The sequence below is a fragment of the Oxyura jamaicensis genome, chromosome 6, assembly GCF_011077185.1.
Source record: "Oxyura jamaicensis isolate SHBP4307 breed ruddy duck chromosome 6, BPBGC_Ojam_1.0, whole genome shotgun sequence".
Classification (NCBI taxonomy): Eukaryota; Metazoa; Chordata; class Aves; order Anseriformes; family Anatidae; genus Oxyura; species Oxyura jamaicensis.
In genome coordinates, this window is record NC_048898.1 from 24,156,675 (window position 1) to 24,180,423 (window position 23,749).

General features: G+C 41.4%; 1 protein-coding gene across 2 annotated transcripts in view; it reads left to right on the plus strand.

The window, feature by feature from the left end:
- The window catches only part of SORCS3 (sortilin related VPS10 domain containing receptor 3), a 280,892-nt gene that overhangs the window by 207,108 nt on the left and 50,035 nt on the right, over window positions 1–23,749 (plus strand). For both annotated transcript variants that reach the window (XM_035330191.1, XM_035330192.1), the window contains exons 8-14: window positions 4,646–4,735; window positions 7,775–7,954; window positions 9,754–9,900; window positions 10,597–10,699; window positions 14,288–14,364; window positions 14,476–14,567; window positions 17,825–17,932. In XM_035330191.1, coding sequence (XP_035186082.1) covers window positions 4,646–4,735; window positions 7,775–7,954; window positions 9,754–9,900; window positions 10,597–10,699; window positions 14,288–14,364; window positions 14,476–14,567; window positions 17,825–17,932 — 797 coding nt within the window. The remainder of the gene's footprint in view (window positions 1–4,645; window positions 4,736–7,774; window positions 7,955–9,753; window positions 9,901–10,596; window positions 10,700–14,287; window positions 14,365–14,475; window positions 14,568–17,824; window positions 17,933–23,749) is intronic.

Here is a 23,749-nt window from a genome sequence, read left to right on the forward strand (position 1 = left end):
GAGGGTGCTTAGCCTGCAGAAGCACTAATACACGTCTCTGCAGCATAGAGTTGTATCTCCTCACGTTCAGGTCATTGTCATTGTGTATTGCCTTAATGAATGTGCAAAAGGGATGACATTAATGAAAGCCACAGGGAGGTAATTCAGGCTAGATGGTGTGGTTTATGTTAGGGCATTGGAGAACCTCAGTACACAGAAATATCTGGAAGGTGATTGTCCTGGCCACACTGAGAAATCAAGAAGGAAGAGCATTACATTAGGCTAATGCAGGTGGATCCTTCCTCTGACCAGCTCACTGTATCTTCTGAATCTCTTGTGACTGACAACAGGCTTAGGCTTGGGAGAGGAGACACGACTTTTCACTCCTCATGCTGGCAAACCTGAATGAGGCTCAGACAGCAGCCAACTCTGAAAAACAGCAAATTCACTTGCTAAGAAGCAAGCATAGCAGCTTGTCTGCCTAATGTCCTAATTCCTCCAAGCTTTAATCCACAAATCGATTGAGGGGATGCTATGCCCTCAGGGAGAAAGGGTAACTAAGGTTAAAACCGTGAGGAAGGATGCCACGGCACTCTGAGGAGGTGTAAAACACAAATCAAGGGTGTCATTACATTACTGATATAGCGTTTCTCAAGTTTTCACTCCTACCAACTCATTTCATGTTACTGGGAAGGAGGGAACTTGACAAGCACAGGAAGGCCATCTCATCAAAAAGTGTGGAGTTTATTGGAAATAATATCCAAAGACATACTGTCAATAAGGAAATTTAAAAGTTGGTTCTGTAAATTGACTGAGTTGCCATTTACAATGCTTGAAGTGGGAGGTAAATTACAGGAATTCCAAAGTCTAAACATGTCTAATGATTGTGGGTTGAGCTGTGCTATTACCAATTCTCTTTTCCTTTGAATGTTATCAACAATGTGAAAAGTAGATGTCCTGTTCCAGTAGCTGTGCAGGGCAAGTGGTTGTTATCCTTGTAAACCACCCAGGCTGATACGCTATGTAGAAGAGAGCCCTCTGTTCTCTTTCAGCCATTAGCCTAGGAATCGTGCTAGCTGCACACTGTCATTGTGTCTCCACCACGGCTGTGCCTCTCATACGCGGTGCATGAGAGTCTGCATCAACACGTACCTTTAGCCTTTCTGTGGGGTCTTTGAGCAGCAGGAGGCAGGTGCGGTCTTGCGTAGCCCAGAGTCATTTTGGAGGTTTAGTAGTTCCATGTTGGTTACAGCAATACCTGATTTACATCAGGAATTATGGGTGCCAGCATCAGTTAGCCAGGAAGATGAGATGGAAGCCTGGTGTACTGTGATCTGCAGTTTCTGACATCATTGTGGGTGTCTTTGCGTTCTAGGACATCATAACTCCTTATAACTCCTCCTGCTTGCCTTTTGATCTCTTTTGGATGATAGATGTGTTTTTTTGGTTAAACAAAACCCAAACCCGCTCTTTAAGAATCACGTGTTTCTAGGCACGTCTCAGAAATTACGGAGATGAATGGATTCCATGATATATTTTCTACCATTTCCACAGCCTTATGAAAATACTTCTGTTGTCTTCTGTGTTTGATGTAATCTGTCCTTTTGTGGGTGATGAGCTAGCATACTGAAACTCTCAGGGCTTTTAAAGGGAAACTTCTCATGTGTTGATTGATGTGAGACCAGATTTTCATCTTGAAAAAAAAAAAAAAAAAAGAAATAATAATGCAAGTATTAAAGAAGAGTAGATCATGAGTGGAGGAAGGAAGAAAACATAGGTTAGGAAAGACAAATGTGTTTAATGGCAAACACATTTGTCCAAATGAATCATTTCCATGGGCCAGAAGCCCAGTTAAACACATAAAATAGAAATCCAGAAAAACAGATTAACAAGCCAGTCATTAGTAAAGGAGGAGGAAAAAAGACAAGCCCAGCTAATTCTGTACTGAACATGACAGATGAGCTCACAGCAAATAATTGGGTGACAGTCACCAAATGTGAACTAAAAGGAGGCATTAGAGGGGAAAACAGTATCATAATCTCTGGGATTTACAATGTTGGAGAGTTTGCTCATAGGAAAAAGAAAAGTTCATCAAAATAAATTAAGTTGGGCCTTCCAAAATTCATTCTGTACCACAGTGCTTGCCAAAACTTTATAGAAGGCTTGGTCATTATTTTTAGAACAGTTATAACCATGGATGTGTAAATCATGCAAGATGAGGTCCTGGCTGAGATAAGCTTCACACAACTCTTGCCAACAGAATTTGTGGGTGGCTTCAAAATAACTAGCTCAGAAAGACTACAGGACACAAGGACTTTTGCTTCTAAACCTTTGTCAAGGTGACCTAATGCCAGGTAAAGGACTGAAAGGGAGTTTAGATAAAGCACAGTGAACTTGAATCATGTTTGAATTTCACCTTTCTGTCTTAAGAAGAAGAAAAAACAGTTACGTTTTGCAGTGGCATAAATTTTTATGTAAAATCTTTTGTGTGTGACAGACTTAGAATAGAACTTGTTTTGGCAGAGGGAGGAACTGGTCACCTGTTGATATTTCTTCCGCCATATTTTCATATGAGTAGCTTGAAGATTGTGGGCTATTTCCTATATTAATTAATCATCACAGCATCCCTATGAAGTATGTAAATTTTCTTATTAAAGAAGAGTAAATGCCCATGTCTCAGTCCATCAGAAGAGATGCACATTGAACCTGGGGACCTAGCCAAGTAGTCACCGGACACGGTAATTGAATCTGTACTCTGCTACAAATAATGAGCTGACGTTGAAATCTTGAATGGTGCAAAATAAGTGTATGTGGCAGAGTTATACCAGCTGAGAATTTGGCTCTTCCAATGGAAGTCAGAAATACCACCAAGAGAGTAAGGAATATTTAAATATTCCCTGCGCTGTTGACATAGCATGACCTAGAAGTGAGGGATACTTTGGGCATTGTTTTTACAGTTGATTGCTACAATTACTGAAAAAATGATTTTTTGCTTTTGAGCAAATGTGAAAATTTGACTTTGATGTGGTAATATTAGATGGGAAAGATATCCTTCTGAAATAACACTCACGGCCCTTTCACCATCCTAGCACCTGAAGAGCAGGGCCCAGAAATGCTACTGGGCCAGCGCACAGTGAGCTTTGCCTGGAGTGAGTCAGGTGACTCTTGTGTCTCTGTCTCTGCCACTGGCTTGTTTTGAGACTGTAAGCAAATTGCTTTTCCTTTTTGTGCCTGCTTCCCCTCAACTTTAGCTATATGTCGTCCGTACAGTTTCAGCTCACTGTGATATGAGCTGTTTTTCTGCCTTCTTATGTGGTGTATGGCATAATGGTTGTTTTTATTATTATTATTATTATTTATTTAGGGAGCATTAAATGCTACTGTAATATCATTACAAATAAAAATGTCAAACAAGCAGAAAGAGAAGTCTTAGTGTAGAAGCCTGTCCTATTTCTAACCCTTCCTTTCTTTCCAGTTCTTCAAGCTGTCAATAGAAAAGCCTTACCTTGAGTTAATTAGATACCAAATTTCATGACCAGTAATGCCATGTCCTTCAAATGACAGCTTCTCTAGGGAAGAATGCTACCATCTAGAGGTGATACCATTACTGAGAATATAATTGATGTTATAGCAATATTACATGTAAGCTTGTTCTGAACTATCGCTGTCAGATAAAAGGGAGTATATCTAGAAGAGAATCTAGGACCTTTCTGTTAGCTTTATTGGAAACGTAAGAAGCCAACAAATCCATATAACAGAGAAGTGCTATATATATTGTTCTATCTCCAAACCTGCAAGCTTGCCAAAACAGCAGAATATAGGAAATTCAGCTATGTAATCCTCATTGTAGCCAGGCCTGAAATGGTGCCAAAAAGAACACCCACAAGACTAAGGCTAGTGACAGGTTCGAAATCCCATATAGTGCAAGTTATCAGGGCTAGATCTAATCAATGTGTGGCATTTATATGTAGTCTTTACAGCTCATTCACTCCATAAAAGCACAGATTTGGATGTCTAGCAGTTATCCCCTCACACCCTCATTCAGAGATGGTATGATTTCAAGGAAACTAGCTTAATAGTGACAAAAAGCACCTAGGGGCTTAGCTCCAGCTTTCCAAGAGAGCTCATTGTATTTACTGTTTACATTAAATAATGCTAGTGTGCTTCTCTCATGTTAGTCACTGCAAAAGGTTGTTGGAAGACAGTTGTGGCTCCAAGGTGTAAACAGGCAAAACTGTGAAGCAACAGAGAAAAGAGGTATTACCTCCTTCTTATGGAAGAGGAACAGAAGCACAGAGACTTTAAATTACTTGTCCAAGGTAGCTGTGTTGGAATGGTGTGGTAAAAACCAGATCTTCTTTATACCACTTTGTACTCACTTCTTCCTATTTTATGAGATACCTAATGTTAAAATCATACTGGAATTGAAGCATAAGAGACAGAGTGGAGAGTACAATAGCACAGCTTAAGTAAATAATGCTGCAGCCCTCCCAAGTCTGGGATTTTTTTGATAGAGTTACACAGAGGCTTTCAGGGACATCTGTGCAGGTCACAGAAAAGATATCTGGGAAAAAATAAAAAATAAAAAGTTATCAAACCCTCTTAAAGGTGTCAGCACAGGGTGTCTCAGAAGGGCCATCACTCACTTTCTTTGATGTTTCCACAGGTGACAACTGGTGGAAGAGCAAATTACTATGTGTCATACAGACGGGAGCCTTTTGCGCAGATTAAATTGCCCAAATACTCTCTTCCTAAGGTGAGTGCACCATTTATGAACACAGATATCTAGTATCTTGAATAACACAGCTGCACAGTGGTGAAGCACCTCAGTTGAGTTCCTCTGTGGGGAGCTACATTTGTTGTGCTACTTGGATGATCGTTCTTAAATATGAGGTTGGGATCTGTATCTCTCACTCCTTTTGATCAGTGAGCATTTTAGAAAAGCAGGGTCCTTTGTCCTCTGTAAAGAGCAAATGGAAATGAACAAGTACCTCAGAAAACATAGAAGCAACCAAATAAAAATGCTGCTTCACTGAGATCCTTGCCTGAGCCTGTGTTGCTGGCTGCAGATTATTTCTCACAGCCTTGACGGATCTGCTATGTAACACCTTTTCCCAGTCTTGTTCTGTTGTCTACTGAAGATTTCTCTGATGAGCCTTGCCATGACATCGGGAGTTCTGGAGAATGCTTACAATGCCGAGCACTCGTGCAGCGTCCATGCAATGAGAAAAGCATGGGATATGTCAGCTCCACTGTCCCCATCTATGGCTGGACGTTGTCAACAAGTCATGAAGGTGAAGTTGGCTGCCTAGAAATTGTGCATTAGTGATGCTCTGGACAAACAGAACCACTGCATGATGCTGCTTAGGAGACAACTGGGATGGCAGTGCCTAAGATTAACACTGACCAGCAAAGCTGAGAGGGAGGGAAGCTAGTGCTTCTTTACAAAACTGTGTGTGGCTTTCCTTGCTTAGGCCTTAGTTATCTACCAGGTCAAATGGGTCAAGCTTCAGCAAGGAGGATGTGTCCCTGGTATTCAAATGACCTAGTGCAGTCATTGTTTAGGATTGTGCAGAACAGAAGGGACAAACCTTTACAGTGCCTTGGCTGGATACAAGTGTCTGGGTAGCCTGATGAGCAGCGCAGACTGCTCCTGCTCTTTGTAGCCACAGAATGGCTACTGAGGTTACTGTTGTATGGGACTGATAATCAGCAGTAATGGCCTTCACCTTTACTTCTTTCCACAACTGAAATTTTTTGTCGGATAATTGTAAAATTGTTGGGCATATTTGCATGGTGGGCTGGATATAGTTTTCTGATTGCCTGTGGCATATGTACAGTCAAGCAAATACAGGATACTTGCTTTAACTTGTAGCTGTGAACTTCTAATAGTTGCGAGAAATCTGTCTTGTACTCCTGGTGTTGCACCTCAACTTCTTCACATTGGAGTTGATGACAGTGCACAGTGCATTGACACTTGTGTAGCGCAGATATAGTTTTGGTTTTGTTTGTTGTCCTTCTGTGGTGTGGGATTCACAATGTCAGTGCACTGACTTTTGAGAAACACTGCTGCCATTTTTCAGGAAAAAAGCAGTACTTATGCCCCCACCTTATGAAACACTGAAAGCTGCCCATCGTTCAAATGATGGAGACAAGTGGATAGAGAGAACGAGTGCCCTGTGATTGTTCTCCTTTTTTGACTGATGTTGTTGTAGGTTGTTGGCCTGCTATGAGATGTTTTGTTAGTGGCCCTGGTTTGGAACTGGTGCGTAGTATAAAATCAGGGTTGCTTTTGTCATACAAACAAACAAAAACCTACTTTAAAGCAAAGTTTCATGGCAAAGTCTTTTAGCCATATAAAGGCTTGTTTATGTTGTGCTTAGTTAATGGAACACTTTTGCTGTACAGTAATAACTATTCTGTCAGATGTACATTAATGAATTCTGCTGGAGTTGTACATATGTGAGGCTGGCAATAGAGTAATGCAATATTTCCACTGCAACTGGTTAAAACAGATTGAAGTCATTGGGTGATTTGCTTTATTGTCACACTGCTGGACCAGGTTGGGTATGTGCTTAATCTTCAAAGAATTAGAGCTGTTGGGCAGGAACCAAACATTCTGGTTTAGTCTCCCTTCATTGATGGAAATGGCAAATCTCCCACAGGCTGCACTTAGTGGGAAAAAAATAGGCTCAAACCTTTTTACTCCACATTCCATACTGATAGGCTATGTTAAGTTTCCTATCTACTCTACCCCCACTTTCCATCTAGATAACTCACACGGAAGGTTAGGTTATCTCCTAGGCAGGATAGGAATGTTAAGCTGATTTTCTCCCAGATACTCTTACCCCAAATGAGTCTCTCTGTCCTTTGGGACACTTTCAGAATTAAGGTTTCTTGACGCAGAAATAGTGCAAGAAAATACTCAAGGCTCCTTGGCATCTTGGGGAAACTTTAAATAGGTATGAAGAGATAAATAAAGTCCCACATAACTGCAGTGCTTTTGCTTATAGTTGATCCAGAGTTTCTTCAACAAAGGTGGCAAGGATGAACTGCTTCAATACCCATCACTACCCTAGAATTCATTTCCACGTCATGAACCTGCTTTAAGGAAATACTGAGGAAATGCACTGTCAAATCTCTTTGATATTAAAATTAAATGGAGAAACCCTTGCTCAACCTTCATGTCTTTGTCACCAGCAGGATTCCGGAAAAGGTTGGTGGGTGGATTATTTGATAGCCTGTATGAAGAAACTCTTAATAGAAAAGTGTCTTATTAAAAATCACTACCAGCATTAGCTCAAACTATTCTTTATGCCTCAGCTTCAAAGATACATTAACTCAATTCTTGTTTCTTGAAACGGGTCATTTACCTTTTGGAAGCACAGCCTCTTAGTTCAGCATGTGAATGGAAATTGTCACTGGTTTAGCCTGGTTCTACACCAGAGCTAGTGACTGAGAAGACTCCAGGCTCCAAGGCTGTGAATCTTCCATGAGTGATAAAACTCGCTTTCAAATTTATAAATAAAAAATGAAGCTGGATGAAATTCCTTGAAGCTACCAAAAATGAAGAAAGCAAAAACCCTTTGCCCAGCTGGTGGTCATTAAAAGATAGAAATGCAAAAAAGTCACAATGGTGGTAATTTATTGGCTCGCTCTAACAGAAAATTGTTTAACATACCTATAATTCATGCTCCATCTCCATTCTTTCATAAGTCATGGTAATTACTACATGTCCCAAAGGGCAAAGAAATATAGAGATCCTAGTAATAGGCCTTTTGTCTTCTTTTAACAGGACATGCATATTATCAGCACAGTTGAGAATCAGGTGTTTGCAGCTGTTCAAGAGTGGAACCAGAATGATACATATAACCTGTATATCTCAGACACCCGAGGGGTTTACTTCACCCTGGCCTTGGAAAACGTGAAAAGCAGTAGAGGACTGGAAGGGAATATCATCATCGACCTTTATGAGGTATGTAGTAAAGGTCACCCTACAAGAACAGCCACTGCTTGCTAGTTCAGGCAAGTATAAATCTCTTACCTGGACTGCAAGATCCCCATTTGTTTTGGGATTGGCCCAGAGGCATTTACTGGATTTGATGCTAAGCAGACTCATGTGGGGATAGATGCAGAGCTTTCTGCTACTGGTGTGATGTAAGTCAATGACTAGTTATGCTATGTGACGTTTCCAAAAGGGAGAACAGTTATCTCTCTTGTTCTAATGTGGATGTGTAAAGAAGGTCTAGAAATAGGGGTTTTCCTCTTAGACTGCTAGAGATACTTACTCATAGGCAGGGAATATGAATTACACCTTTGTAAGCATTGAGCAATTCATGAATTGTAAGCAGAAGTTTACAGGTGTCATTTGCCCAGATATAACAAATGGAAAAGTTCTACCCTTTGTCATCTTCTGTTCTCCTTCTTCTGCTAGGCCTTTCAGCCTTGACCAAGAACAGTAGTAGTCACTACAGTTCCTGGTTTCTTCAAAGCATTCTGGCTTTGGTGGGTTGATATTTTGTCGCCTGAAAGATCTGCTGAGGCTCAGGGCTCAGGACTTTGCCAGCAAGAAACAGCAATATTAACTACTTGGTAATACTAATAGTAGTGGCTGCAGACTGACTTGGGGAAGTTCTACTATAACACAAAGAAATATGTTTCCAGTTTCATATAGAAGTCAGAATTATACATTTATTTCAGCCTGAATAATGACAATTTAACAACATCATCAATTAGTTTATAAAAATCCAGGTGGCTTGAGGCAGTGAGAGAAAACTTGCAAATAACATATGGATCAATATGAAGAACAAGCTTTACATTTTACTTTCATCTCCTTAAATATATTTACCTGCCTCTGAAAAAAATAAATAAATCTGTGTTGTGGTGAACCAGCTGAAGTAAACATGCATTAATTCCTATTCCTGGGCAAGGTCTGCGCTCTGCAGCTTTGTATCAATTTTTGCTGTTAAGTGCCAATAGAGATTTTCACGAAATCATTCAAAGGGTAGTGTCACTCAGGGAACTTTAGAACCAGAAGGATTTTCATCCTGTTTGTTGCCTGGAAATTTCAGATTTGCACCAAGTTCCTTCTTCCTGTCTCACTTTGACAGCTGTGCAACAGAGACCAGATTAAACATGAAATCTGCTTGGGGACATTTTGGCAGGACCATATTCTGTTGGAATTGGTTCTGCTGACAAAAGTCAAAACATTTGGAACAACTGGGTTGATTTTGACAGAATTTGGGAATGAAGGAGCATGAAGAAACCAAGTTTGCAAAACACCGATGTTTCAGCATATTCAGGATTTCTATCTTTCGTGTAAAAGAAGAAAAAGACCAAAATAAAAGATTCTATGCTGCTTCTGGTGTGACCTGCTGTTTCCTGTGTTACAGAAATCTAGGAAGGGAGTGGGGCAGACCACAACCCTGGACTCATAAAGCTAATGTGCATGCTGTCCCTGCAAGGCCATGATGGGCCTGTCTGTAACCACTCAGGAAAATCTAGAATTGGGCTGTTTGCTAGGGATTTGCTCTGTGAACATCCTTGTCTTTCACATCCTTGTCTTTCCCTTCTAGAGAGAGGGACTGCACATGGCCTTTCAGTTGTGCAGGCAGCATCGTGATGTATTTGTAATGCCATTCACAGTCTTCTAAGGCTGGACTGAGATGACTATTGCTTTTGCAGAGAGCTTCCACTGCTGAGAGTGCTCAGATGGGCCTTTCCTTTGGCTTGTTTTTCCGATGTATTTTTTTCATCTCTCTCCATTTTTCCTAGGTAGCAGGGATCAAAGGCATATTCCTGGCTAACAAAAAGATAGATGACCAAATCAAGACTTTTATTACCTACAACAAGGGCAGAGACTGGCATTTGCTGCAGGCACCAGCCACCAATCTAAGAGGGGATCCTGTAGTTTGCCAGCTGGTAAGTGGCAGACCTTTCTAAAGCACAATTAACTCCTTTAGAGTCTCTTACGTTACTCTCCGGGTTGACAAAACTTCACATACAGCTGGGAAGGAGGGATTCTTGCCAGTCAGAGATTTGCAAAATCAGCTGATCCAAATTGGGGCACAGTTTATGGATGAGAACATTAGGTTGGGCTTGCAACATAATTCAACAACATTCAGTGAACAGGTGTTTTACAGTAGGCTGTAGCCCCTGTGTTTCAAAGGAGTGGTGTTCCCCTGATCTTTTACTGGTTATTTTTTCCCCTTGTTTTTCTCCTGACTTGCTAGGTGTTAAGCAAGTTTAGTAGATTTCCTTTAAAATCTATGAAGCTATGCAAAAAGAAAATTCTTTCCATCTTGCTTGACCTTTTTTATTGAACTTGCATCAGAATATGAAAATTACTAAGAGGAAGTACTCTAGATCAGATTGTTGGTAAAAAACAAATGCAGATACGCTCTCTTGTAATGCAGCATTCCTGTTTCTTCTGCTCTCAGCTACTTTTATGTTGCTTATTCAGAAACTGAATATATGTTTCTATTTGCAACAGTGTTAAAAGGAGAGGGGTCATTTTCAGAAGGATCAGAGCATCTGTCTGCAAACACCAAGGATTCCTCTGTTACTTGACTTACTGTGTATTGAAACTTCTGCCTTTTGTTTGTTTCCTGTCAACAGCCCTTTTGCTCGTTGCACTTACACCTGCAACTCTCAGAGAATCCATATACTTCAGGAAGCATTTCCAGCAAGGAGACAGCTCCTGGGCTGCTGGTAGCAACAGGTAAGAACCTAAGTGCTTCTCAGCACTCTCCCGTGCTTCACCTGGAGCCTGAGTATGTATGAAATGTTTTCTGTTAATGTAAAAGTCTTCAGCTCTGTTTCAGCAAGTTAATTAACTCTCCTGTGCTATGGACTAGGAGAACGCATGTGGCCTCTTATTTCAAAAAAGATAATGTCTGCCAGGTATTTGTTGCTATGCAATAACCCATCTTCAGGTCTGAGCCCAAATGTGCATGGGATCATTACCAAAAGGCATTATTAACTCCTCTCTCTTGACATCACTACAACCACTGATGTAGGTCTACCAGTTTGCTGGAATTAGTATGAATGAGAGTAAGGTCTATATTCATGGCTATGCTCCCAGGCAGTGTCGCTATGTTCTACCTTTTGAGCAACAGAGTTTTAACAAAGCCTGTTGGGTGAAGCCTGGACTTCGTGAAAGCCTGTCTTGTGCATGGTACCTACTTGCTACAGTGTTGCCCCAAGAATGGCAGCACTTCATCAACACTGCATGGGTCATTGTTGCTGTGGGACGTTCTGCAAAATGGTGTTTTGGCAGGTTGCAATGATTTCATGACAATCTGCTACAATACTGGCACAGTGGCAGTGGATGACCCGCTGTAATTAATTTGACAACCGTCACAGACGCTTTTGTCCTCCATTGCCTGCACACAACCTAATCAGGATGGATAGAGCTACCACCCGTGCTCAGAGCTCCCACAGCTCTGTGGGAACTGCTGGGACAACAAAGTGCTTTCTGAATGGCCGGTGCTATTGAAAGCGGGTCTCTAAATCAGAGGGTGCCTTTTCACAGAGGCTCCTACATACATTCAAATATGTTCAAGTAGCTTAACCATTCTTTCCAAGGCTCATTTTAACTTTAGTTGTCTCTGGTAGTTTAATTCTTAATTCTTTAATTCAAGTGGCTTGCAATTGTGTCATGTTAGCATACTGCCTTTATGAATTTGCACCGTTTCTTCCAGCCATTTCCATTCTCATGTTCTTCTGTACATGTACACGTTCTTCTTATGTGTCTGCCTGACTAAGCCAGAACGTGAAACACAAGTTCCCTTCATGACATTTATGGCTCAACAAGGGAAACACTGTGATTTCCAGTTCACTGATCCAGGCCAAACAGGGCGAGATAATTTGGTTTAAACCTCCTGATCTTCTTATGCTTAGCCAAGTGGAGTCATCACTCCTGGCAGGTCACACTTGCTAGATGGATGTGTAGGAGCAAGCCCTAGCCATGATGCTGTGATTGCAGAGGCTTTTTTTCTTTAACCTTTTAGGAAGCAGAGGCAGCAGGACAGTGAGATTCTAGGCATTGATCTAAATTGTTAGTAAATGAGGTTCTTTTCAGGCTGCCAGTGCATGGGATGAATGCTTTCCCAGTCTAACAATTAACCTTTAAGAGGCAGAATATCATTTCTGCCTTATAGCTTTGTACAATAAAAAGTTAACCTGTTGGGAATATACACATCTGTTTCCACTAACCAGTTTCACAACATCAGGAGTGTCTCACCATGTTGGCAAATGTGTTCCAGGATAAGCATTGCAACTTATTCTCACAGACACGGGGTGCTCAAAACCTCTGCTGAGCGATCTTGCTCTTTGATTTACAGTGGTGCATTTCCAGCAATGAAGTGAAACTCAGACTCAATAGGAGGGCAGAGGTTAGATTCTTGCTAATGGAAGAATTATATTTTAATATCAAAATCCTCTTCACTTGCTTGGGAGTTAGTATGTTCGGTGTGGGTTTGAATCCTTACAGCTGAACGAAGCTTAGATGGAAAGAATGAAGAAAATCAGGGAACAGCTTTACACAGAAAAACAGGCGGGATTTCCTTGTACCTTCCTCTAAAACAGTTTATTATTACTGTTGGTGTGAGGGAAGGAAGATTAGGTAGGTGAACAATGTGGTGTTTCTATATCCTGAACACTGGTGGAGAAGTCTTTATTGAGCTGTCCTGCCTCCCTGGGCCAGATGTTTTATTTTTGGAAAAAGAGTTGTCACAACAAAGTGCTTGGTTCTATTCCGCGATGCTGACAGGAGTGTGTCAACTTCCATCTGGGTTTTAATTTCTCATTTTCCAGCATTAAATGTCAGAAATTCAATTAACATTTTCATTGGGGTATTTTTATTATGCTCTTGTTGATGCTACAGATGTGTAAGAGTGTCACCTCTCCCTTTGCTTTTTTTTTGAAGAAAAAATATTAGTTCTCCCTCCTTCCATGGAAATGACACCTGTTTTAAAAACAATCTTACTCGGAAGGTGTAAGAGTGGCTCACTGTGTAAAAAATTGACTTGGAATAAAGAAATCACAGGCTCAGCAGCAATATAGTGGTTATGGGCCATTATTACTGTGAGATCTTCTGATAGAGAATGTCTGTGCTACCTCTGCCTGCTTCCTATGGAACAGACTTTCCTACCACCAGAATCCCACCTAGCATTGATTGAAGGTATTGTTGACAGATCAGCAGGAAAAACAGGCAACTTTTCCCTAAGCCATTGGGTTCTTTGGGAAGTAGGGAAGTCAGAGTTAATTAGCTCTGGTGTTGTGCCAAATGATGTTGTGCTCTGTTGTTTGTAGATACAGTTCAGGTTGATGTATGAACTTTGCACTGCTTTGATGTGTGGCACATCCATTTTCTAACACATGGTGAAGGCAGAGTAGTTCCCTCCAAAGTGCCGTAAGTTGAGGCTCACAATTTGTTAGGTCAATGAGAACAATCAATATTGTCTCAAATTATGCTCAATATGGTCTTTACCTGTCTGCTAAATCATTTGATCCAGCTTAATTGTCTGCACTGCTTCTGTCCCCAGGTGAGTTTCAGACCTAAACAAACCAGATTTCTTTAAAGAGAGCTAATATTTCATTACATCACAGTCCTCATTAATTCCAAAACATTCTTTCAGGAAGAAGCTTTGCTTGTTTGACTGCAGGTTCTGAGGTCAGTTAGGTTTTTGAGCATTTTGACAGAGTAGACTTTCTAGCCACCTAATCATGAGCTTCAGTGGTGACCGGGCTCCACCTTTAAACTGGGTTTGTGTGAGTAACTTGCCTTTGGATGTTCTCCTTTACGTGAGAAGTAGAGATAGAGGTAATTACTCATGACAAAGACTGGCAGATCACAGAGATGCAACTTGCCAGCCAGAGCATGACAACTGGAAGTTCAGAGAAAGATGTGCGTGCAGTGGAATATCTAAGTGGCTAGGGACAGTGGCCACTGTTCTGCTGCAGTTCTGATGATTTGTGTGAACCAAATGGATATATGGTTTCATATGCAGTTTTTCAAATGTGTAGGTCTAGAATAGGCCTGCTGTTAATGGGTTGCAATTATGAACAACACAGTCTGTTGGGAAAGTAAGCTGCGGTAATTCTGTTTCTCACCAGTGTCAATTTTTAAATGGATACTGGTTTCCTCTTTGCACAACTCTTGTAACTGATCTCGGCACCTAACTGTGGTGTTGCTTTTAGATAAGAATTGAATAAAGAACAGCAAAAAAGCACTTGTCAGACCAAGTACTTGTGGTTTCGTGGAAAAAGTTCACACAAGAACTTCTCGCCCTTACTTTTGTTGCAGGTAATATTGGCTCTGAGCTTTCCTACACTGATATTGGCATGTTCATCTCTTCTGACGGTGGAAATTCCTGGAGACAGGTATGTTTTGCAGAGAGAAGGAAAGCATGGAACATTTTACTGTTATTCGTTCTCCTAGCCTTCCTTTTCCAGTGGAGTAGAGCATTCATGCAGTACTTGTTTTGCTTGCAGATCTTCGAGGAGGAATACAACGTGTGGTTTCTGGACTGGGGAGGGGCATTAGTGGCCCTGAAACAAACGTCAGTGCCCATCAGGCACTTGTGGTAAGGAAACTTGTTACTTTGAGAAGCTTTCCTGATGAGGGTAAGCTGACAGCAGTGCTAATATCTCTTGTCAACTGGTTAGCATCTTCTACTGTCTACACTCTAAATGAGCAAATGAGCTCATTCTTATCTGCATTTTACCTTTTCTTTGTTTCTGATAATGAATACAGTGATAATTGCACCATTATAAAAATATAATGGCCATATACAGTTACATTTATGATTTTTTTTCACTAGTAATGTACTACAATACTTCAGGTGGGGTTTCTTGCTGCTAACAGGTACATGTATACTGAGTAAGAAGCAGTCTGTGCTTCAGGTATTTCTGAGAAGAGGTGTCCCTCACTTCTGCTTTTTGCTTGCAGTAGTATTATTATGGTAAGACAGAGAAATGGAGGGAGAGGAGAGGACAATAAATGCTGATAAGGATGGTGGAGTTATGTTGCTAAATGTTACTGTCTTCTAAAGGATTCCAGGTTTGTTTTATCATAAGTGATTTTGTTGCAGTCATATTATATGCATAGCCATACTGAGTCAGGGCCAGAGGTCAGTTTAGGCTGTAACCCTCTTGTCAACAGCCTCCTGTAATTGGGATATACAAGAAAGAAGTAACAGCAGACCCATAATGATGCTCCAGCTACTTCCTGCTTAGCATCTTTCTGCCTGTAGTTAGTGTGTTTTTGTGTGACTTAGAAACATTTGCCTGTGCTAGGTAATTTGGTAGTCATGACCATACCTGAAGATCCCACAAGAAAGAGGACATCAAGAGGACCATGCCCAAGTCTTTAAACCAAGCCAAGTATGATCCAAGGCAGGAGAGGTGTGTGTTAGCCAAGGGTAGGAGTCACCAGCAGTAGGTGCATCAGACTGTGGCAAGTTGAGCTCTGGAAGAGTGAAAGGTGAGCCAGTTTTTGAAAGAGCTGTAAGTCATGTATTAACCGTTTATGGCTATGTTCTTTAACCCAGGTCTAACTGTTTTAATTGTTTTTCCTTGTGGAGGCTCTTTGGACCTAACAATACACTATATCCAAGTGCATGTACTTAGATTTCAGGAAAGATTTGGTCACGGGTTGACTTTACACAGGAGACGAGAACCCAGATCACCTTTGTCTGCTTTGGAAAGGTTTCTTTCAGATATTCTCCCTTTCCACCAAGTCTCATGAAATCGCATGTGCAGTACTATGAGCGCCCCACCCACTCCATTAAATAAGGAGTGATTTAGAGCTGTTATCAATAAGCTCCAACAGGTTTCTTCCAAAATTGTACCCTTAGGGGCTTTGGAATTTGCTTCATATTGTCTCAGTAGGCACCTGTTTTATGGGCAGGAGTGGAATAGATTAAAGGGTACGTGTATATCTATTAGTTCTCAGGCAGAGACATTGTACAATAAGTTTCATCCTGGAGAAAAGAGGGGTGGATAATTGAAAAGCTGAGAGAACTTTAGCTAACCTAATGAAGCATGCTGTTCCCCAGAAATTGAAATGCTGTTTAGATAGATAAGCATGCAAGCAGAACAGCATACAAATGCACAGGTGTAAAGGAAGATACATACATTTAAATAAATAGATTTGGGGCAGATAAGCTTTTTGTATGCTGTTGTTCTTCCAGCTTTCTGTCTTTGGTCCATAGTTAGCTTCCTTCTCTGGCAGATGTGCATTGTGAATCAGGTGAAGGTTTCCCTAGGCACTACTACGAGAGGCATATATTTAGGAAATGGTGCGTGCAAACCCTGGCTTCTCCCATTAGAGATCTCAGGTTATTGTAACCCATTGTTTGTAATACATATTGCACTGACTTGCTAGTCCTTAGGTGTCATCTCTATGTCCCTGATGCTACCTACTTGGAGTAGGGAGGATTCATTTTTCAACAGGACCCCCTTGGGCAAGTTCAGCTGCTCAGGTGCACGTCTACATGCATAAACACACACATGCACACACTCTCAAACTTTTCTCACCTGGAAAATAAGTCAAAATTCTCTTTTATGCTCACTTGAAAATGAGAAGTATTTCCTGCTGTTTAGAGAACTAGTTTATGCCATGATTGTGTCTGTGGTAATGTCCTTTTGGGTTATGTCAGCTTTTACAGCCCAGGTACCTCACAGAATTACAGAGAATTCTTAAATGACCCTTCAGGGAGAGGATTAAATAATTTCAGAGCCAAGAAACCTTCGTGCTTCTCTGTTTGTTCTTCCTTCAGTGGTGGAACTTGAAGCTGAAATTCTGGGCAAAAATTATGTGGGAGCACTGGCGTGAAATCTGTCGGTAGAAAGAAACTTCATCAGTCTCAGAACTGTTGGTGGGTAGAAGCTCTGGGAGCCTGATGCAGGCTCTCAGGCTGACAGTGCAGAGGTTACATGTCTTTCCTGCTACAGTGGCAGCTGGGTGTGCATACCCTCCTCTGCCTGTTCCCTGCACTCTTGGGCACAGTCTGTCAGGGTGACGTGAGGGCTGGTGGCTCCCTGGGGCTGGGAAGCCAGGAGCCAAGGGGACAGCAGGGCAAGGCCTCACAGCTGGGGCCTGTCCCACTGCCCCAGCCAGGGAGCAAGGCAGCCTTGGGACTGGGCACCGGGCACCTTTGTGGGGACAGGAGATGGTTGTGGGTAGGGACAGATGATCCCTACCACTGAATTACCCTGGCTTGTCACTGACAGCGACAACACTCATAGCCTCTAAGAAGGGAAGTGCTTTAATTTTAACCAGTGCACAGTTTTTCTTTACAACTGTAACAGGCAAAGCGCACCAGACTAGCCACGGACTGTGGCTCAGTTTGGCCTCCTTCCTCCACCTCTCTGTAAAACAGAGGCAGCTGCTGAGATGGATGGCAAACAAGTATTAACGGGGATAGGAAGATTGTAGCTAATGCCATATGGCATTGATATGCACATGGTTTGAAACATCCTATGGTGTTGACAGCAAATTTCTTGCATTCAGAGCAGGGTTGCTCTGAGCACTGCTTCATGCCAGGTGCTCTTTTGATCCAGAAACAGGACTTGGCAATGCCCCTTTATCCCTTGAGGTCTGATGTACAGCTGGATCAAGTATATCTATGTCCTTATTGCTGGTGTTTATAGTTTCTAAGGTTTTGATCTTTCAAAATACACTAAGAATATGAACTAGTGGGCTAGGAGATGGCAAAGATTGGTGCCTGTCTGTAAATCTAGCAGCTGGATCTTGCAAACCGTAGCCAACATTTAATTGCTGCAGTTGCTCTGGAGTAAGTCTTTTTATATGTATAAATCTTGTCTGCTTTTATCCCAGGGTGAGTTTTGATGAGGGAAGATCTTGGAATAAATATGGTTTCACATCAACACCACTTTTTGTGGATGGATCCCTTGTAGATTCTGGCATAGAGACCCAGATAATGACGTAAGTATATCAGCTCTTAACTTTCTTAAAATGTGGTGGTAGAAGGAGTGCATGGAGATCCCCCGGTGCGTGGTGGGCCTCCTGCTGTGCAGTGTGGTGTTGTGTGGCCTACACACGCAGTGTTGCATGAATGCATGGTGGTGTTCTGCATTTTATGCTGATGGGCACAGACCCAGATAGAGTGTCTGTGATCCCGAGCTGTAACTTGTGAGTTTAGATGGGATTGTAGGACAAGCTACTGATCCAGGCGATGATACAGCCCAGTCAGGCTACAGAGTGGTATCACCACCTCTGGATGTCTGCAAGTCTTGCTAGATGAAGATGCATCTGACCCGATAAGAAGATGCTGACAGTCTCTCTTAGGAGGTTGGACTAATTAAGTCCAGAGGTCCCTTCTTGCAAAGACATAGTGTTCCTTGGAGCTGATGGCCCAAGGACTGCAGTGCTCTTCAGAGGCCAGAGACCTGTATGGTTGCACCTAATGTCAGTTTTGTGCTTGCTTCAGTTGTGCTGCTTGAGTGTCTTTTGAAATTGCTGCTGAATATGAATATTCCTCAACCTCATTGCTTGCTATCTGCATTGTGTGTAGTACATCTGGTCTTAGTTCAAGCTAAAGGTGTTCTCAGTGTGCATATGCAGAGCTGAGCTTAGAACAACGTTCCTGGACTGAGGTGTAGCATGCTATGATCTACCCATACAGTGGAAAGAAGAGCCTGAGCTGACACTGAAGCCGCCTCCTAAGAGTGATGTAACACTGGGTAAGGGTGATGGAACTGGTGAAGTAATCCTTGCCCAATAGCAGGCCAGGATCTGAGTTTAACAGTGAAGGGAGAGAGGGAACTTTTCAAAGGAATCTCAAAGAGTCATCTGACTTCTTGAGCAAGGCAGATCTGAGCATTCTGCTCTGGGACACCAAACAAAGCAAGGACTAGATGCATTGCCTTTGTTGCTTGCAGAGATACCTTCTTACCTGTGTTTTCTCTGGGCTGGCTGGAACAGCTTTCTGAAAAAGATCAGAAAGCAAGCTGACAAGGCACTGTCCTTAGACTGGGGCACATCTGCAAAGTCTATCTGCTGTGCTGTGAAGAAAGTTAATCACATCAGACGGTGATGCATGTCTGATGTTGCATTGTTCCCACCCTAACTCAGGGGCGGGGAATGTAGTGTAGTTTTCATTTTATGATAGGTTTGCTTTTCCTGCTTTCTGCACCTTACACTGTGCAGTGCTCCAGATTTTCACTACTTGCAAGACGAAGGAGAATCAGTCCCAGTATGCTTTCTTCTAGGTTTCAGTCCATCTGCTTGCTTATGTGGCAGGAATGCGTAGGTGCATCTCATTGCTGGTGCCACAGGTAGTGACAGACTGAAAGGAGACTGCTGTGTATGCTTGTCACCAGTTTCTTAAGGAATCTTGGATCAGATAACAGTTGTGTCTGGGGCATTTCTGCTAGTGATTTGAACTTATTCCAACTGGGTTGTGTGATTTGTGTTGGTTTGCATTTCAAAAATCTGACACATCAGCTTTAAACAAACAGAAGTGACTGTGTGGTGAGTAGTGGTCTGTACCTGCAGTTGAATAGTTTCTTACAGGGGGGCTTGGAGGCTCACCTTGCCTGCAGGAAAAGGACTGGGGGGAAATCTTGAAATCCTCTTCTGGCAAAGGGTCATTTGAGCTGGCTTTTTTTTTTTTTTTTTTTTTTTTTCCATCTGTGCCAAGACAGATGAAGTGTCTTGGTGCTGTAGTCTTGGACAGCCAGAGAATCAGGAAGCTGTAGCTAACTCCTGTATAGGCCATCTCTATCTTCTGTGCTGAACTGTCCTAGGAAGGCCTAAGTAAGTAATTATGGAGCTATACTCTTAAGGGACTTGGAGTTTGTTTTCCAAACAGTGCTAGAGCAGCACAATGCAGCCTCTGTAGTTGTGTCACAGATAACTGTTCAGATTCTTATTAGAATAGAAGTTGCATCAATTTTGGTAGTGGTGCTAGTTTTTCTTTTTTTTTTTTTTTTTCAAAAAACATTCCCTGCCTTCAGCTTTTTCTTCAAAAAAGTGGAGTACTTGTTTGTATAGGAGAATATATCTGCATCTGCTGCTTTGCAATTGGCAAATATTGCCCCTGTTTTTTCCAAGAACAAAGCACAACAGTGTGATTTACTTGTGAGCCTCTTCACAAGACTGCTGTGAACATCTTTTGGGGGATATACATACCAGTCCACGACTAAATATTAGAATCTGCATTCTGTCCACTCTACACATTTTTCTCCAAATGCAGCAATAATGTTCCACTTTCTGTGCTTGTTAACATGGTGGTTTTCAATGACATTCTTTGTGCAGTGCTGGATGTGTGTCACTTCCCAACCCCCAACATACACAGCAGGATCAGAACTCAGATCTGCACATCAGCACCTTCACTGAAATCAGTGAAGCTAATCAGTTTCAAGTAGCTATGGATTCAACCCATTTACTTTATAAATCAGTGTAGTTTTATTTTGAAGCATAAGATGTATTTTAAAATCTAAGGTTATTGTTACTTGTATTTCCATAGTCGCCTGATAGGGACTGTAGAATGAAGGTTATCTTGCTAAATCAGCTTTCTTGACAGCTGACTTGTTTTTTTCTTTAAATCTTGGCAGGTATTTTATTATTATTGTTGTTATTATTAGTCATCATTAGAAATTTTAAAACTATTCCTGAGAGTCTGTAAAAGCTATAAAAAGGAATTTCACGTGATACTTAACATAAATATTTAGAGAAACTCCTACCCACAGTGTTAAGGGAACTGAGTTAGGAAACAGCCCATTTATAAAGGGTGGCTGAAAACCACTTCTATATGCATCGTTTAGGTGTTTCTCACAATGAAAATTTTAGCTAACCGATCTATAAGGGCAGTATAGAACCATACTGAGCTTGTGGTAGCTTTGTCTGAGAAGAGATCAACGCCTTTTAGTTGCTACTGGTCATCCTCTAAGACGGAATAACATTTTGGTGGTTGGAGTTATGTAGAATTTGTGTTCGTGGGTAGGAATTGCAACAATTTCAAGAAGCCAAAGGGAGAAGTACAATGGTTTGTGATCAGCATCCTCCATCGAAGGATGGAGAACTCCTAAGGCAGAAGCAGGACATAGAGAGGGGCCAAGACTGTGCTAATATTTGAGTAAGGGAAAATTTCTGCCATTGATTTGCACCAAAGTGGTCTGCGTTCAGCTGCTACTGAAAAATAATGTCCTGAGAGGGATGCGTATTAAAGAGTCATTATAGCCCGACTGTTATTACCATATTGCATTATTAACAATGTTATCATAATACTATTTTATTAAAATCAGTATATCAATAGAATGACTGTTATTCCCAACTTTCATTTTGTGGCACATCTTGTGAGTGCTGTCTGGGTTGTACGAAGCTACTACAGTTTTAGCACAGAACTTCATATCACTTCATGGCTGTTAGGTGAGCGGTTACAGTAATTGCATTGTAGGAGCATACTAGGTTTTGGGATCCTGTGCTTCATGCTGTATATATTTGTCTTAAAACAGTCCTAAAGAACAGAACAGCATGGTAAAATCTGCAGATTTGTATGTAGGGCCATTATATGATTCTGAATATCCTAGTGTAGTGGAATTGGAGTTGTTTTTAGTGGGGGAATTTACAAGATAGACTGCAGAGGTCTGTTGCAACCTGAACTGTTTTATGTTTCTTTTTTTTTTTCATTTTCTATGGCTGTAAGGGTGCAAGGATGAATTATTTCTTTGCAAGCATAGCTGTGTGGGCTCCACCTCAGGATGTAGATTTTTGACACACAGGGAAGTACCATGAGACTAAGTGAGCTGAGTTCCAAGTCTAACTTGGAACTACTGACTAAGCAAGGTGAATCTACTCTCCTTTCTTCACTCCTGGTTGATCATCTGCTCCCGTGGTTCCTTTCACAGTTATTTTGACACCCATCTCATCGACAAGCTGGTCAGTTCAGCTCCGTTAGTGTCACATCACTTCAGCAGGTATGTGCTAAAGCACATCATAGTGTTTGGTACAACTGTACAAAACAAAGAGTCCTTTAGGAAAATAAATAGATAAGGCTGAAGGGTTTGGCACGTTCTTAGGTGACCCAATGAGTAACTAGAAAGCACTAGTCTTTTTGAAATGCACAGTGTTCTAACTCCTGTGCTGCAGGCCTTGCTGGTGACTGGTACATCTTCTAATGATTTTGTTTTCATGGGTTGGGTCTAACATTTCTGTGTTGACAAGTCGTAGGTGCAGGATGTTACTTGCCTGAGGTAGTCCACCAGTGAAAATGAATTCAGTTGTATTCCCCTTCTAGTATTTTCTCAGTAGTTGCTAATCTATACTATTCAAATCAGAGACAAGATATTTTTGTGGGGCCAGAGAAAGTCTTTATGTTGTTCCAGCTCTTACTCATAATTATTATCCCTGCCACTTCATCTACTGAGCTAAGTATCTCTATAAACCTATGTAAACAGAAATAACCTTTTTGCTTCACGGTCCTGCAAGGCTTTGCTATTCTAGTAGACTCATTATACATGTGTGTGTGCAGACACTCATATATGGATGGGGACCATTAAGTTTGTCTCTGCTGATCAATATATATTTATGCAGAGACACCCATGTATGTGTATATAAATATGTGTTAATATGTACATATACTTAACGATCCATATATATATCTGTGTATGCGCCATTGAGTATGAACATTTTCACTGAGAGGATTTAATACAGACTGGTCTGCCAACATAGTTGTGACTGCTTCCCTTGGCTATGCATATATTAGAAAAAATCCTTGGTTGTAAATTAATAGGTTGTGAGCCCCGGCCCTTTCCAGCACCTTCTCATTTACATGGCCATACAGCTTTACCAGAGGTGAAGTGGGAGCACTTTTTTTTCAGGAGATCCATGTAATTACTGGCAATGCATCACTGGGTGGCAGAAGAGTGGGGCAGAATGACTAAGCAGTTATGAAACATTGGAGGTGATTTGGAGGCCAGGAGACTCTTGAGGTGAGAGAAAGGGCATGAAGAGCACAGACAACACAGAATCAGGCCAGAGGTAACCCTAGCTCAGTTCCCTGATCCAACAGCAGCAAGCAGATGATGCTAAAAGTAAAAAAAAAAAAAAAAAAAAAAAAAAAAAAAAAAAAAAGTTTCCCTTTTACACTTTACTAATTTACAGATATTTGTAAATAAGGGACTTTCTTGGTCAGACATAGCATCCTATGCCTAGTATCCTATGCATGATTTTCATGATTTTCTTCTATTTTTTGGATATGATTTTTTCTCTAAATCCCTCTAAAAGTTTAACAGCCACATCATGGCCAGGAATTGCATGAGTTAACTCTTATTCTGAAGAACTGACTGGCTTGTGGAAGACATCAGCAAAGTATGTAGAGGCATGAAGGCAATGTGGACAGATTCTGATTAGCACTCAGCCCAGGTGCAGCAGATTGAGTATGAGAAAGGGGCAGTAGCTCCCAGGTCCAAGCTCCCACTGAGCTCAAAATTACATGGGAGTCAAGAGCATTTTCCTGTCACTTTCTGATAAGGTGATTATCATCTTTCCTCTTTAAGCAAAGTAACATTCATTGCCTTCCGCTCAAGTCTTGCTGTCACATTTAAAAGCTGATATAGGAAAGAAAATTACAAGCTGACACAATGTCCTTGAATGATCCTGCCCCTTTGCTTAGGGGTAGGAAGTTGCGGATCTGCCACCTCTGTGTGGCTGTACTGAGGGAAGTAAGGTGAAAACAGAGACGTGGTGTAAACTAGTGCCTTTGCTGGAATATGGACAGAGGAGATGGCCTTCTCCCTG